The 17,386-nt window shown below is 40.4% G+C and overlaps 1 protein-coding gene across 1 annotated transcript in view; it reads right to left on the reverse strand.

The window, feature by feature from the left end:
* Positions 1 to 6,696: 6,696 nt before the first annotated feature.
* Positions 6,697 to 17,386, reverse strand: part of PLPPR1 (phospholipid phosphatase related 1) — a 338,633-nt gene continuing 327,943 nt past the window's right edge. The window contains 2 exon segments of the mRNA XM_043979379.1: positions 6,697 to 7,828; positions 11,862 to 11,993. Coding sequence (XP_043835314.1) covers positions 7,796 to 7,828; positions 11,862 to 11,993 — 165 coding nt within the window. The 3' untranslated portion in view covers positions 6,697 to 7,795.

Here is a 17,386-nt window from a genome sequence, read left to right on the forward strand (position 1 = left end):
ATATATTTCTGTGTAAGATAAGGTCCTTTAATTTCTCATAATGGTATTGGGAAAATTTAAGCAAATGATGCAAAGATTTATGAAACCAGGATGTGATTTTGTTATTTACTTAATATCACAATTGCCCCAGTTCTATGTTAAGGAAATGAATTCTGGCATGGCTTGTGGTCTATCCTGCCTCAAACAGGCATTTCTTAGGGGTTATTAATTTGAACATGGCTAGAAATTAACAATGTTTTACTACAAATAACCTACTTGATATGTACTGTTGTAAAATTAGTCAGATTTTTTTTTATATCATCTCTAGACCTTTTGTTACAACTGAAGTTAGTCTGGTAGTTTTTATATGATTTCATTTTGGAGTCCATCTTCTTATTTTTTTTTTATTTTTTTTTATTTTTTAGTGAGGCAATTGGGGTTAAGTGACTTGCCCAGGGTCACACAGCTAGTAAGTGTTAAGTGTCTGAGGCCGGATTTGAACTCAGGTACTCCTGATTCCAGGGCCGGTGCTCTATCCACTGCGCCACCTAGCTGCCCCAGTCCATCTTCTTATAAAAAAGATTCTGAGATTCCTGGGTGGCATCTCATCCTCCTAATGGGGGGTTGAATAATGCCAAGTATAAAAATTGAGTTCTAATTTTCTGTTTGTATCTGAGTTTCATATGTAAAAATTGGATAGCCTAAAATTATAAAAGCTTCTAGTCTAAAAGGTTGCAAATTTCATTTTCTAGTAATAGATACATAAGGATTGAGTTAACTTTTGTTATATTGGCAAAGTAATTTATTTGTTTATTGGCAAAGTAATTTAAAATTGTGTTAAGATTTATTTTGTAAGAGATTTTGTTTTTGTTTTTGTTTTTTCAGGGCAATGAAGATTAAGTGACTTGCCCAGGGTCACACAGCTAGTGAGTGTTAAGTGTCTAAAGCCAGATTTGAACTCAGGTCCTCCTGAATTCAGGGTCAGTGTTTTATTCACTGTGCCACCTAGCTGCCCCAGAGATTTTTAACTGAGGAAGAGAATCTCTATAAGTCTACAAGTGATCCAAGTATGAGAAGATAGGTATCTATGGAAGAACTGTTCTGAGATTATGCCTGGAATAGAGAGCTGCATCAGGTGGTATCCTAAGAATCAGAAAACTGTATGAGATAAGACTTCTGAGACTAATTTTTTATTGTTAGTTTTATCTGTAAGGTCTATTTACTGAAGGGGATTGCCCACTTTGGTTTTGTCCATGTTTTACTCAATTTCTCCCCTTTTCTCCCTCACATTGTTACCCATCATAAGCCCCATAGTTAAGAACCTTTGATGAAGTATTTGTAATATTATTTGGTGATTCATTGAGAGGGCCACACCCCTCAAATAATCAAATGGGGGATTGAGAAATTATTTTTGTAATCAATATCTTAGAGATATAATCCTGACTTCCCCCCATTCTAAAGTCCTTCTGGATAAAATACAGTCAACTCTCCTTGGCCCTGGTCATGGCTATAAACTTTTAGGAATCTTGATAAGATAAGAATTACCCTAAATTCTTGTTAGAACAATAAAAATTTGGTCTGCGGTGGAGATTAATAGCTAACCCTAGATTGGAGGGGTGGTCTGTGATCAGCTCTTCATTTTAATATAGCCTACCTCCAAATGAAATTGGCCAATCAGGAGTGATTAAGCATCCCTCTGGAACACCTCTTTGAAGGGTATACAATCTGTGACCCCATCATCATAATAGGTCTTTGGTCTGAGAGAGATGGCCATAGATCTTATTTTATTCATTATCTGCTGGCCTTATCAATAAAATGATGAAATTACCCAGAAACTACATCTCTCATATTTTTAATCATCACATTGCCATCGTAAAACCTTTAGGCTGGCTATTGTAACTTGTTTATGATCGACTCTATCTCCATGGTACTCTGTTTTCTCATCTGTAAAATGAAGTGTTGGACAAGATGGTCTCTGTAGTCTCCCCCAGATCTATTTCTATGACTTTATGGAGACATATTTCATAAAAGTCATGCAACCATTTAATCATTAGTCAATGATACTTAACCCACAGAAGTCTTTTAAAATTATTTAAAAGGAGGCATTAAAAAAATTTTTTTTGCAGGGCATTGAGGGTTAAGTGACTTGCCCAGGGTCACACAGCTAGTAAGTGTCAAGTGTCTGAGGCCGGATTTGAACTCAGGTCCTCCTGAATCCAGGGTCAGTGCTTTATTCACTGTGCCACCTAGCTGCCCCTAAAAGGAGGCATTTTAAATGCCAACATTTCATTAGCAAGCTTTACATCATAGTCTGGGGGGATGAAAAGAGCATTATACTGAGACAAATACCCTCCTCTGGCCCCTTAAGAGTTGTGTGGCCTTGGACTAGTTACTATCCTCTGAGCCCTATTTCCCTGTTACAAAATGGGCAAAATAACACTGGCTTCACCAAGTTTCCAGAGCTTCTGTAAGGATTTATTATTTACTTTCCATGTGATATTGGGCTAATTACTCAACTTCTAAGGGCTTTGGTTTCCTCAACTATGGGGGGAGGGGGGCGGGCGGTGGAGAGGGAGAGGAAAGGAAAGGAAAGGGAACATTTATTATGTACCTACTATGTACCAGGCTTTTGCTAAGCTCTTTACAAATATCTCATTTGATCCTTACAACAACCCTGCATGGTAGTGTTTTTATAATCCTCATTTTACAGCTGAGGAAACTGAGGCAAATAGAAGTTAAAGTGACTTGCCCAAGGTCACCCAGCTAATAAGGGTCTGAGGCCAGAAAGAGACTCAAGTCTTCACATCTACAGACTCAGTTACTCTATCTAGCGTACCACCTAGTTGCTATATAAAATAAAGGATCGGACTAGATACCTTTTTAAGTCAGTTTCCAGCTCCAGATCTCTGAATCTTAGTGAAAGGGCATTATACCTATAAAGAGTCACACACATATAAGATGTCACCCTGTGCTGGGTTTGGGTTACCCAGATAATTGATTAGTTTTAACTGAATGGTTGCCCACCTCTCTGATGTCAAGTTCATTGTTAAGATGATCCCCCAACTGTGACAATACCCAGACGATCTGTTCGCCTGCACTGTGTAACTGCCTACCAAACATTCCGAATGTCCAACTGTCACAAAGGAATACTAGCTAAATAATGGCTGAGTCTCCTCAAAGAAGGGACTGGAGAGGATAGAGTCAACTTTATCCTTCCTTTGTGCAAAATCCTGGTGTTGTCATACCTGGAAATCTATGTGCACTGTATTCACAGAATTGAAAAGAATGGAGGTCTATTGAAGGACAATTAAAGCGAGCGAAAGGATTCAGGGCTCATGATGTTGAGAGTGGTTGCCTATGGAGCACTTTGTCACTTAGAAAGTATCATAATCAGTATCTCTATTTCATAGCTTTGGACCAATCAAGATGCAGAAAAGTTAAAGCTGCTTCGTCCTGGGTCTCGTGGCTACTAAGTGTCAGATCTGGGCCTTGCTCTTTCCACTATACCTTGCTTCTTCTATATGAAAAACAGAATTTAAAAGACCAGAAGTCAAAGTCTTTCTCAATATAAACTTGTTCCTAATTCATTTACAAACTCAACCAGATGGCATTTTTTAAATGTAAGTTTTATAGAAAAGGTAAGGCTTGGCTCAGAAAATAGTGGGGTCCTGTTCTCTGCGTGTCCAAAGGCAAAGGCTCTATGACAAATGAGTGTGTCCTAAAAATGCATTCTTGTTCAGGCTAAATGACCTCATAGGTCTTTTCCACTGCTAAGATTCCATGATTTGTCAAGGACAATAGACATATACCTATCTACACATATATCCGTGAATACAGAAATTTCTTGGGAATTTGCAGCTTTGGAAGGGACCATGGATGTCATCTAGTCTGATCCATGCCTGAAAAATAATCCTCATTTACCACTATGCTTTCAAGTGTAAATTGCCACCTGAGGCAGCTCATGCCACTTAGGGACAGACAGCTTTAATTGTTAGTGAGTTAAAATCTGTTTCTCAGCAACTCCCTCTCATTGCTTCCTGGGCCAAGCAGAGCAAATCTAACCTTTCATTGACATGGCAGCCCTTCAACTGCCAAAAGACAGTTCTCATGTCCCCACTACATCTTCAGTTCTTTAGAATAAGCATTCCTAGTTCTTTTAATTGATTCTTATGGCATATTCTCTGGTCTTCACACCATCCTGGTTATCCTCTTCTAAATGCACTCCTTCCTCTAAAATATGATACCTTTCTAAATTGTGGTGCCCAGAGAGCCAGGCTATCACCTACCTCAGTCTGGACTTTCTCCTCTTCTTAATGACGCTTAAGATAGCCCCCCACCCCCCCCAAAAAAAAATTGGATGCCACTGTAACACATGGCATGATAGAGGGCCAGCCTTTGAGTAAGGAGGACCTGAGTCCAAGGCCTGCTTCTGACCCATAATAGCTACATGACCACAGGGAAATTACTGACCCCTCTCAGTGCTCCAGGAAATGTGGTCCATTGAATAAAAAAGTAGGCTGTGTTGGAAGTGAGAAGACCTGGGTTCAAATCCCACCTCACTAACTGTATGACCTTTGACAAGTAGCTTAACTTTTTATGGCCTTATTTTTTTTGCCCTCAAAGAATGATTGAAGGGGTTGGACTAGATGACTTTTGAGGTCCTTCCCAGTTCCAAATTAATATAAGCCTGAAAAAATTACAGAAAATTTTTTGTGGAGGGAATGCTCCAGCTGAGTGTTAGCTATACAAATGAAACCCTAGCCCCTGATTCTCTCTCCCACCAGAAAAAGGAATACAGTTCTCTCTTTCACATGGCGACTTTCCCCATCATGGGTTTCCATATAGTGCAGGTTGGCATAAAAAATCAAATGGGAATTTTTTTGGAGTTTTTTAGAAGCCACAGATGACATGTGAAAGCCAGCGGATGATATAGAGCCTGTGACCAAATACTTAAACCACTGAAGAAAATCATTGAAGAAAAGGGTGAAGAAATCCAGACTTCCCTGGTACAAAGGGAGAGCCAAACATTTTTATGCAGATTTTCCAGATTGTGAGGGGTGCTGTACCCCTTAACCCCCCGATGTAAAAGGGATAATCACATATCAATAATCATTGACACTGATATGGTGCTTTAAAGTTTTCAAAACACTTTATATACATCACCCAAATTATCTCATTTCTTAGGGTCATGGGTTTAGAGCTAGAATGGCCTTTAGAAGTCATCCAGTAAAAAATAGGGGCAGCTAGGTGGCACAGTGGATAAAGAACCAGGCCCTGGATTCAGAAGGACCTGAGTTCAAATGCGGCCTCAGACACTTGACATTTACTAGCTGTGTGACCCTGGGCAAGTCACTCAACCCTCATTGACCCAAAAGAAAAAAAAAAAAGAAGTCATCAAATCCAGCCTTTCCACTATACAGATAAGGAGATTAAGGGTAAGAGAAGTAAGTGATTTTGCCAAAGTATTTGAGGTATGACTCAAACTCAGGTATTTCTGACTCCAAGGTCAGCCTTCTAACCATTGTACCACCTAACTGCCATCTAGTATCCACATATGTAGCTGCATGTGTGTGTGTGTGTGTGTGTACATATCAATATTCAGGTCCAGGCAAGTTTGAAAATGAAGTTTGAGGGGAGGGAATAAGCATTTATATAGCACCTACTATCCATCAGACTATTTCATTTGACCCTCAAAACAACTCCGTGAGGTAAGTGCTATTATTACCCTCATTTTACAGCTGAGGAAACTGAGGCAAACAGAGGTGAAGTGACTTGCCCAGAGTCACACAGCTAGAAAGTATCTGAGTATCATTGTACTTCTAAAGGGCCACACACATATCAGATGTCATTGTTACCTTTGATGGAAGAAAATTTACACCCATTGTTTTAGGCTGCCCAGATAATTGATTAGTTTTGAATGAATGGTTCCCTTGCTCCACTCAGATGTGTAGTGGTTCATTGTTAAGTTGTGACAATACCCAGATCATCTGTCAGGTCTTCCTGACTGAAGATCTAGTTCTCTATCCACTGCATTCTCTAGCTAACCTTGAAGGAAATCAAATGACTTCCTGGAGAACCAAAAAATACCTAAGGGCAGGATGTACCAATATTAGGATCATAATACAAACTAGATTAGGGAGGCAGCTAAGTGGCACAGTGGATAGAGCACTGGCCCTGGAGTCAGGAGTACCTGAGTTCAAATCCTGCCTCAGACACTTAACACTTACTAGCTGTGTGACCCTGGGCAAGTCACTTAACCCCAATTGCCTCACTAAAAAATCCCAAAAAACTAGATTAGGTACCAGATGATATCATCTAGTGTCCTAATAAATTCACCATTTACCCCAATTCTCTCCTCCTTCATCTCAAACAAGAAATGTATACACATTCACTACATGCACACAGGGACATCCACTCACCCTGACACACAGATGTGTATATATGGGCTTGGACACATATATATGTACATATTCCCGCATAACTTGTTCTAGGTATAAAAGTTCAATGGGAAACCCAACATGAGAGTTGTCTGGACCTCTCAGGAATAGTGCAGGTTAAGCCTGAATGGTTGAGCTTAGAGTTATTTCAGGTAGACCCATCCATGCCCAGTGATGAGGAGCTATCTGTCCCTGCTAAACTATACCACAGCTGGTCAGTGAAAGTGGAGAAAAAAATAACATGAGCCAGGATAATTTTTTGGATAATTTTTTTCATCTCTTTAGAAAAAAAATATGTACAAAAAAAGCTAAGAGCCAACAAGGAGGTGTCAGGTAAACATTCCAAGAGGTACAGATGAGTGGCTCCTTTTCTTAAAGGAGACACTTTAGTTATCACCATGCTAGAAAAATGAGATGGAGTGAAAAATCCTAGAACAATTAAAAGCCACAAAGTGAAGCTGTTACTTGGGTTCCATTTGTTGTCAATGATCTACTACCTTCCCTTTAAAATAATACTGTGCAAACTGTAAAATATTCATTTTTTTCATATAAAGTCCATAGAATATGATTTACAAAACTGGCATTGAAGAGGAGGCTTGGTGCTGGTTATTCAGGAGACATGGTAGGGTGTTACAGGTGGGGTCCTCCCCGAGAATGCTGCCATGGAAATGTTTTCTCAGTTTCTGAGCTGTCAAAGAAGGAATCCTCTAATGGTGTGACAGAGAATCTAGGATTCTCAGCAAAGGGCTTGGGATAGCCCAGGGACTCCACTGAGAATGGCAGATGTATTTTCACTGTAGAATACCGAAGTCAGGTAGGCAGGCTGGTCAGCAGGTTTATTAGAGGGTCAGAATGGAGTGCATCTTCCAATATGATACCCTTTTCTTTGTAATTCTTGGTTTCCCATTAACTAACACGGGCCTCCCTGAAAACTTAGAAAACATGATCGGCTTCTCGTGGAGACTGAACTAGTCTGTAAGCAGCAGCAACTGCGATAACTGAAGGTAAGAATGAGTTGTTAGGGGAAATTTATTTCAGTGTCTATAAAACTGAGAAAAGTAGGCCTGTGTACAAATATCACAAAACAACACCAACAATTCAATAGCTGTGGTTCCTCAGTGCACACTTGAACAAGGGAAAAAAATGTTGGTTTTTAAAATTCTGGCATAAATATGTTAAAGCTGACCAAACAAAAAAAAAAAATCAGGGTTAGCTACATCACTTCCTCATACAAAAAAAAATGTACAAAACATCAGCTTCTAACTAGACATAACATAATACTTGTCTTCACAGTCTGACATTTAGTAACTGTGTGTCTTGGAGTATTGAACTGGAGGATAATTAAAAAAAAACACCAGCTTCCGGCACCGTTGTCCATCTCAAGTAACTTCGGTCATGGAGGCCGAGTGATTCTGGGGAGCAAACACAAATATGTGAGCACCTGAACATTGGGTTGGCTCATTCTCCTCCTGCCCCCACACAGTCTAATTCAATTGGCTTTTAAATTGTTCCCCCAAAATGTCCCTTACTTGTATGTCTCTTTGCTCATGATGTTTCCTCACTCCCAAATGCCTTTCCTTGTTTCTGCCTGTTGACACTTTAATCCTATTTAAAGCCACCTCCACTAGGAAGTCATACCTAATTCTTGACCTTGCAACTGGATGAGGATATAATCCTTCCTTGCTCTAAACCTCCATAGCACTTTGAGACTATCCCTATAATAATCATTATAATGATATGATAACATTTCTATAGCATTTTAAGATGTCTTAAACACTTCATTAAAAACATTTTTATTGTGGTGATTCTCTCTGTATACTTGTCATATCTCTATTAGACTATAAATTCCTCAAGGTCAATGGCTATACCTTACTTTTATCATTTTATCCCCCACAGCACCTAGCATAGAGCCTTCACATAATAGGTGATGATGGGATAGGCCAAAGACTCCACTGAGAATGGGAGATGTGGTATTTTCACTGTAGAATAGGTCATAATTTTCCATTTCATTTAAGTTTTATGGGAGAGCCTTAACTTAATAGGATGAATGAATGGATGGACCTTGTGAGGGACCAGAATCAGGCTGTCCTGGAAAGCAAGAAAACATTTACCCCATGGTTTATATGATGTCCCTTTAAGTTTGCATGCCTTTCTTTAGGGAGAAGGGTGGCACAGGTGGTGCCTGGCATCTTAGGAAATTCTATCTGGTGGCTTTGACATCAAAGACATTTGCTAACCTCCAGAGGGAAACTCTTCTAATTGAGAGAGAATGATGTCATAGAACCCAAAATGTTCATATCATGGTAAATTATATTACTTCCTCATTTCAAATATGTATAGCAAATCAATATATACCAGGGTGCAACATAACATATGTCTTCACAGATCAACAAGAAGTCATAGTGTATCTTGAGTTGCTGAGCAGAAAGTGAATGAAATCTTGCAGCAAATGGGGCTTGGGGGCAGGAGGGGAAGGCTACTATTTTATCACAAATCCCAATGAAACATGAAAATTACCTACTATGTACTTCATTTAGTCATTTTAAAGGTCCATGGATCTGAGGACTATTTGAAAGAAAATCAGTATGTTGCCTTTTATTTTTAAAAAGATAACATTTGGGGCAGCTAGGTGGCGTAGTAGGTAAAGCACCGGCCCTGGATTCAGGAAGACCAGAGTTCAAATCTAACCTCAGACACTTGACACTTACTAGCTGTGACCCTGGACAAGTCACTTAACCCCCATTGCCCCGTGCAAAAAAAAAAAAAAAAAAAAAGAGAGAGAGAGAGAGAGAGAGAGAGAAAACATTTGACTTTCATATATCCGTGGGAATATATGCCATGGAAAAACCCTGAAGAAACCTAACTACTTTGAAATTAGGTCTTGCATGAGATAACTTAAAACCCCTCCTATACCTCTGACCTCTCAACTCTTGGCATATTGGCATTGCAAGTTTTTTCAGCATGAGATTCTTGTCAGTTTGGGCAGTTGGGTAACCACAATAGAAAAAGCAGTGGCCTGGCCAGCAAGAAACCTTGGCACCTGGCTTATCTGGGCTCCTGATTGGCTGGATGACTTTTTCAAGTCAAAATTTCTCTGGGTCTCATTTTCCTCATCTGTAAATATAAATACAAAGTTTTGGATCCTTATGGTCCAATTCAGCTTTGCCAATCTATGACTGTTTCCCCTAAAATCAAAAACATCTCAGAATTGGAAGGAACTACAGAGGGTATTGAATCAGATGTCATAGCTAGGCAGGAATTCCTTCCAAATCCCCAAATGAGTCTTGCTTCAGTTGGAGATTTTCAGCGACAAGGAACCCAATCACCTCCTGAGGGAGCTCATGTCATTCTGGAGAGCTCCAGACACTCAGGAATTTTCCTGAGCTTCGATCTGCCCCTTTGGAACTTCCCACTTTAGAAACAGCCTGACACCCCTAAAGGTAGAAAGCCTCCAGAATAACAAGGATATGAAGTCCAGAAGGATGAATTGAGACTGTGATTCAGATCTGAAAAGCTCATAAAGTAAGTGGGCTATCTTGACTGATGCTGTTTTATCTGAGATACCTTCTTACCTGTAGGATCCCGTCTGATGGAGAAGCCAATTTAGGAAAGCTATCCTCTCCCACACACCCCCCTCCCCGCCCCCACCAAAGAAGGCTTTTGATCCTAGGGGCACTGGCTTTGGAGTTTTATCTTAACTTGTGATGGCCCAAAGTGCTGGTCCTGGAGGCAGAAAGACATGAGTTCAGATCCCAGACTTTGGTGGACATGAAGGCAAGAAGAGGTCTCTAAGATTCTGAGACATAATCCTGTCAGGGATGTCAAGGGTGCCATTACACTTGGGCTATCTAAACTATAGGTAGTTTATATTCTGTTTTCTTTTGTAGAGGAAATGTACAAAACCTCTGTTCTGTGAGTTTGGGGGAACATCTCCCCAAAATTATAACCTTAGAGGTTAAAGAAAGGTAGTTTGGTCTGGTTCCGGCTCATCTGGGGACCCACCTAGACATTTTTATGAGATTAACTAGATAACTACTACCCCACCAAGATGGTCTGAGATTAACTATAGAGGAAAAGCTCTGACCAAGAACAGATCTGATCTTCAGGTTCCTCCATAGTTCAGACATCACTCTCCCATCTCCGCCACCCCCAAGGGGGAAAAAAATTACCTAATAACCTGTCTTTATTACTTAACCTCTGAAATAAGGAAAACGGGTGGGCAGCCTCAGCTGACAGGCTCCTGTTGCCTCCTGCTCTAACGCTGTTCAAAGCCCTCCACAGTATATGTATGTATATCCCTCAGTTTTGTGGAGTTGCTAGCTACATGACTGCCCATCTGCCCATCAGCGGAAGCTAATGAACATTTTTATTTTCTGGTCTTGCCACTTGCTTTATTGACCTCCAGGCAAATGGACTAAGTGGGAGGAATTGCTCTCCAGGAGGATTCTAGTGAAATGCAGGTTGGCACTTTCTCTGTTGCGTTAGAGAATTAACTCAGAGAGAGAAAGTGACTTGCCCTGGTTCCCAGAATAAGCTCATCATCATGGAGTTTCCTTTGGTTTTGCTACTCACGCCTCATGATTACCTCAGCAGTTGCTTATGCTTCTCTGATTGGAGGGCTGAACAAAAAAACTCTTTCCCTAGCCTCCCTTTATAGAGGACTCAAAATCCCAGTCATCTCTTTGTTTGCAATCAGCTGCTCTGATTGGCGTGGACTCTACCATCTTCATCTTCTACCCCAACCTTTTTTATCCTGCAGAGCCCCCCCCCCCTTTTAGCTTCCTTTTGTATATTGTCTTTCCCATTTAGATTGCAAGTTTCTTGAGGGCAGGAACGTCTTTCTTTTTCTTATCGGTATCCCCAGAACTTAGCACAGTGCCTGGCACACAGTAGATTTTTTGTTTTGTTTTGTTGTTTTCTTTTTTGGTAAGGCAGTTGGGGTTAAGTGACTTGCCAAAGGTCACACAGCTAGTAACTGTCAAGTGTCTGAGGCCAAATTTGAACTCAGGTCCTCCTGAATCCAGGGCCAGTGATCTATCCACTGTACCACCTAGCTGCCCCCACAGTAGATTTTTAATAAATGTTTATCATATCAGATTCAAATAGTGAGCATGTATTTGAGGCAGAACTATAATCCAGGACTCCCTGACTTTGAGGATGATGCTATCCACTACACCACATTGCCTCTTCTGCCTATTAGTGAAGGTTGTTAAATTCTAAAATGGATAGCCAAAGGAAGTTGTAAAAATTGTTTTCTTGGAGGTCTTTAAAATACAAGAGTCTTATCTGTCAGGATGGACTTAGTATAGTCTTATTCATAGATATTGGTAGAAATCAGCTGACCTTCTAATGCCCCTATTTTCCCAGTCATTCTTTTGGCACTCATCCTTGCCCTAGGATCTGCACAAGTCCATCTGTGTGGCTGATCGGTGGGCTTCACAATACCTGTGCACTCAGGGTCTCCAGAGGACTTTCTACTCTGGGGAAGGCCATTAGGGGCATTTCTCGGGGATCCTCAGATTTGGGTTTAGAAGGAGAGCCACGTGTTCCTTTGAAGTTATGTACAACACACATTCCCTGTAGGATGAGAGAAAAAAAAAAAGAAGTTGGTGAAAGATTGCAACCATAATCCCCAATACCATTTGAGTGGATCAGGTCCTTTGAAGACCAGGACCACAGTAAAGGTCCTTGATGACAGCTGAGTCTTCTCCTCTTGCTGCATTTCCCACAATGATTAGTACAAGTCCTAAGACCTCTGTACATAGTTGTATGATGAGCCACCCATTCTAGTATCGCCATGTTTATTAAGAAGTTTGCTTTGAATTTGTTAGATTCAAAAAAGTATCATCTTCTTTTCTTCCATTTTCTTGAAAGCTTTCCTTCAGATCTTCATGACTAGTTGTCTCTATTCTGCTTCTTTTTTAGGAAACAGAGTTTTATTGACATCTTTTATTTTTACATCACTTACAATTCCCAATATAGCCCTACAACCTTCTCCTCTTCCCAGAGATCTATTCTTTTATGATGCCTAGGTCATAGCTGGGCTCTGTGTTTCTCTCTCTCTAACCATTTGTCCGTATCTCTTTGGGTGTCTATCTCAATGCTATGTCTCTGCCTCTGTCCCATATTTCACTCAAGTTTACCCACCAGGCTCCTCCCTGTGCAAAACACATAAGTAACAAATATCCTTTTCCCCCATTCCCCTACATGCAAATTATTTCTCACTTCCTTTATTTCAGTCTCTGCTGTCTATGAGGTTTCTATTTTTATTTTACAAACGGTGAAGTGAAATGCTACCAACTCCTCAGAAAGCTTTCTTAATCCCTGCTTTTGCCATGTTCTCTCTGCTCAATTATCTCCCCTGAGCCCTGGTCTTATGCCATTTCTCTCATAAAACAAACAAACAAAACGCATCAATCTGAGGTGGTAGAGAGAGTTCTGGGATTGAAGACCCGAATCTACCATCTGGGCAAGTCACTTGACTTCTCATACTTTCGACTGTTAGATATTTCATCTGTTAAAAGAAGGTGGGGGAGGGTAGGTTGTTAGAATAGGTGATCTTTAAAGTCCTTACCAGCGCTTGAGAGAAATGATTATTTTTCTCTTGTATTATATTTCCTCATTCAGAAATCAACCATCGTGGGAAATATTTCTGAAAGACTTACATAGCAAGGACAGCTAAGATCTAATCAAAGACAGTAAAGGAAGTTTTAAGTTCAGGTGAATGGGGGGTGGGGGGATGGGGGGGTGGGACTCCTACTCATTATGTTTACTCAGACAGGTCTGGAAAAATGTATATTCTCCCTTTTGTCAGACAGGTGATATGGAAATTGATAAGTCTCTTTGACTAAGATTTGGGTACTCAGTGTCATATACCTCAAGACTCTAATTGTATCTCTTATTGTAATATTTGTTCTCTCATTAATTGTTTGTTTGGGTTTTTTGGGGGGCGGTGAGGCAATCGGGGTTACGTGACTTGCCCAGGGTCACACAGCTAGTGAGTGTTAAGTATCTGAGGTCGGATTTGAACTCAGGTCCTCCTGAATCCAGGGCTGGTGCTCTATCCACTGCGCCACCTAGCTAGGGGCAGCTAGGGGGCCTCTCATTAATTGTTAACCAATCAGAGTTGATTGCCACCCTCAGGAACACCCACTCTTTCAAGGGTATGTAAACTATAAGGCCCCCACCCCCCAACATGAGGGGTCTTTGGCTTTGGAGAGAGCCACTGACCCCTTTTATTAATAACATGTTAGCCTTATTAATAAAATGATTAAATTATCCAGAAACTATGTGTCTTGTACTTTTTAAATGTCACAAGTTGAAGTGTAGGAAATGCTGAAATTCATAAATAAGGCTCTTGTGCAAAAGGACATGGCAGCAGCAGACCTGAGTCTTTTTTGAAACAAAATTTTGGAAAAGATTTTTGGCAATTTCCACATTGTGGCAATGAATTGGCAAAACATTTGAAGGCATCAGGTGCAAACTAAAATGTAGCTAAGCAGGATAAGAAGAAGAGGTAAAGCTGCTGGAGGGAAGACATTTATCTCTTAAGGAGAGATTTTTTTTTTAAGCCATTAGGGGCATTTTCACGTTAAATCTAATTCCTGTCTGTGGAAGAAGAGTTTTTGCCTCCTTTTCAAAGAGCTTGTTCCCTGTTGCAGGAGTTTGAATGAGGGAGATACCTCAGAGTGGGGCAGGGAATTCCCCCAGCAATCACTGCCATTGGGAGCCCTAATAGGTTCTGACACCAGAAAGGACATATTGCTGCCTATTGTGAGTAAGAAGGTCTTGGGCTGCCCTGGAAGAAGAGGGGGGATCAGTGGGTCAGAGGAGGAGGAGAATGGGTTTTAAGTCTCCTGGAAATAGTCTTTGAACATTATCCAAGGGGGTTATTATCACCATCACCGTCACCATCATCATCACCACCATCATCCTCGGTTTTATTTTTCAAATACGGGTTAGGTATCCAGATTCTGGTGTTTAGGCTGGAGTCATCTCCTCAAAGCAGAAGAAAATAGACTTTGGACTGTGTTTTGTGGTAGGCATATGATTGCAAGGTGTTGAGTGAGGTGATTCTTCCCCAAGAAAATGGGACAGGGAGAAGTAGGCCTGTGTTTTAGAAAAAGATAAGCCTCTTTTTAAAAGTTTTTTAACAGGGTAATGAGGGTTAAGTGACTTGCCCAGGGTCACACAGCTAGTAAGTGTCAAGTGTCTGAGGCCAGATTTGAACTCAGTTCCTCCTGAATCCAGGGCCGGTACTCTATCTACTTGCCACCTAGTTGACCCAAAAGATAAGCCTCTTAAGCCAGCCTGCTCACACTGCTCTCAGATTCATGAAGAAGATTGCTAAGGCGGGAGAATTAGAAAGGTAAAGAAGTACATCAGATATACATGCAAAATATTATGTCAGGGTTGAGGATTAGCCTTCCTGTACATTGGCAACTGGTTGAAAACAAAATCTAATTAGATTATTAGAATCGACCATTAGAAAAAAACAAAAAAGCATTTTTGATGACAAGGGAGCACTGTATATTGGTAGGTAGGGACAATGGATGGGGAATCAGAAACCAGGGCTCTGGTCCCATCTATGATCTTGTGCAAGACACTTTATCTCTATGGACCTCAGTGTTCTTATCCATAAAATGGGCATGCTGCTACTACTACTACTATTATTATTATTAATTACAGCTGTTGTACCCTTGGGTCAGGCCTCGAATGGCAGATTGAATGTGAAAAGGACCAGCATTTGGATACCAGGCCTGGAACTCCCTTCTGTTTGTATGTTATCCCCTATTTTCTTAGGATATGGCTTCTAAATTGATACTATGTGTGAGTTCATTCTGGTCCTTGGCAACCCAGACCACCTAGGTTCCTATCCACCTTGTTAACCAATGGCAGATTCCATCATGACCTGTCATCTAGATCTCGAAAGGAAGAGGCTCCAACCATTTTACGTGGGGTTAGCAGATTTGGACCTCCAGTTCCCCTAATTCTAGCGATTGTGCAATTGAACTTTCTATTGGACAGGATGGAGATTGGTAAGTCTCTTTCTTTTCTTTTTTTCTTTTTTTTTTTTTTGGTAAGTCTCCTTTTAAAAAAACATTTAGTACAGTGCTTGGCACAAAGTAAGTACTTAATAAATGCCGTTTGATGTTAAAGGCCTAGGAAAACTTGGTATGGTGGAAGGAGCATTGAACTTGGCATTGAAAAGAATTTTGGTTCAAATCTTTCCTGTGATGAAACACATAGATGGCTCAGTGGATAGAGTGTTGAGCTTGGAGCTAGGAAGACCTAAGTTAAAATTCAGACTCAGACTAGCTGTGTGACTCTGGGCAAGTCATTTAACTTTTGTTTGTCTTAATCCACTGGAGAAGGAAATGGCAAACCACTCCAGTATCTTTGTCAAGAAAACCCCATGAACAGCATTGGCATTCCATGGTCTATGGGGTCACAAAGACCCCATGGACATGACTGAATGACTGAAAAACAACAACTTGCTTATGACACTCACTAGCTAACTAGCCTTGGGCAAGTTACTTGACATCTCTAAGATCCAGTTTCTTCCTCTCTATAAAAATAGGGATAATATCTGTGGTCTGTTCCTCACAGATACACTGTGAGATTCAAATGGGACAATATATGTAAGCTTAAAATGACATGAAGATCAGCTGTTATTCATGCCAAGGTTGGCACTGGATCCTGACATTCCCAAACCTGACAGGCCCTTCAATGTGTTTCTCCGACCTTACTTATTGTTATTTCTTATTTACTTAAATTTCAATGGATAAGGGGCAGCTAGGTGCACAGTGGATAGAGCACTGGCCCTGGAGTAGGAGAACCTGAGTTCAAATCCCGGCCTCAGACACTTAACACTTACTAGCTGTGTGACCCTGGGCAAGTCACTTAACCCCAATTGCCCACTAAAAAAAAAAAAAATTTCAATGGGATATATCAGCAAAAATCTTTTTGCTGGCTAGCTAGGACTTTGGGTCCACTTTGCCCACTGGATCTGAGGTTGCTGTACTGTGCTTCTACTAATAAATGTCCTCTGGCAACTCATGAAAACCATAGATACGTATAGACTGGTAATATTCCTGAGGTACTGTTTAAAACAAAAGGTGTCACTGAAGCATCATATTTCAGTGAAAAGGGAGCTGAATTTACAGTCAGAGGACCTGGGTTCAAATTTTGACCCTACCTTTTACCACCTATTTCAGTGACTCCACAATCACTAATTAAGTTCTTACTATGTGGCAGGCAAATTTCTGAGATCCTCCCTTATCTCAGTTTTCTGAATTAGTTTCTGCCTCAGTTTCCTCATCTGTAAAATAAGAATATTAACATCTACTCCCAGGCTTGTTGTGTGGATTAAAAAAAAAAAACAAAATAAAAAACAACAACACCACATAAAAAACCCCAAACCAACAAAAAAGAAGAGTGAAATATTTGTAAAGTACTTTTGCAAACCTTTAAAACAATGAGTAAATTCTGTTATTATTTTTAATTTTTTATTATAGCACTGGACCATCAGATCATTTACAATTTGAGACACTCCAGATATGAAGTACTGAACAAAGGCCTTTTAATAGTCACTTATAGCAGCCTTTAGAGTCTGGAGATTGACTCGGGAGAGTGAAGAGTTCAATCAGAAATTTAGTCAATCAACAACCTTTGGCACACTTTATTTTATTTTTTAATCTGAGTTTGTGGTTCAACTTATTTGGAGGAGAGTTTTCACATGTCCAGCTAAGGCTATGATGAGTATCTCCTGTGTCTATGGGAAACTATTCACTATCAGCTATGAGATGAGTCAGATTTTCTTTGCCTTTCCTTTCCCCCTTGTTTGCCCCACTAGAGTAGTCAGAGGCTCAAAGGGGGTGTCGGGATGTAAGGTTAGCAGACACTATTATCGTTTCCCCGACTAATCACTCCCCTGGGATACCCAACCTTGCTTTCCTCCCCTAAAAAGG

Source organism: Dromiciops gliroides, chromosome 1, assembly GCF_019393635.1.
Source record: "Dromiciops gliroides isolate mDroGli1 chromosome 1, mDroGli1.pri, whole genome shotgun sequence".
Taxonomy (NCBI): Eukaryota; Metazoa; Chordata; class Mammalia; order Microbiotheria; family Microbiotheriidae; genus Dromiciops; species Dromiciops gliroides.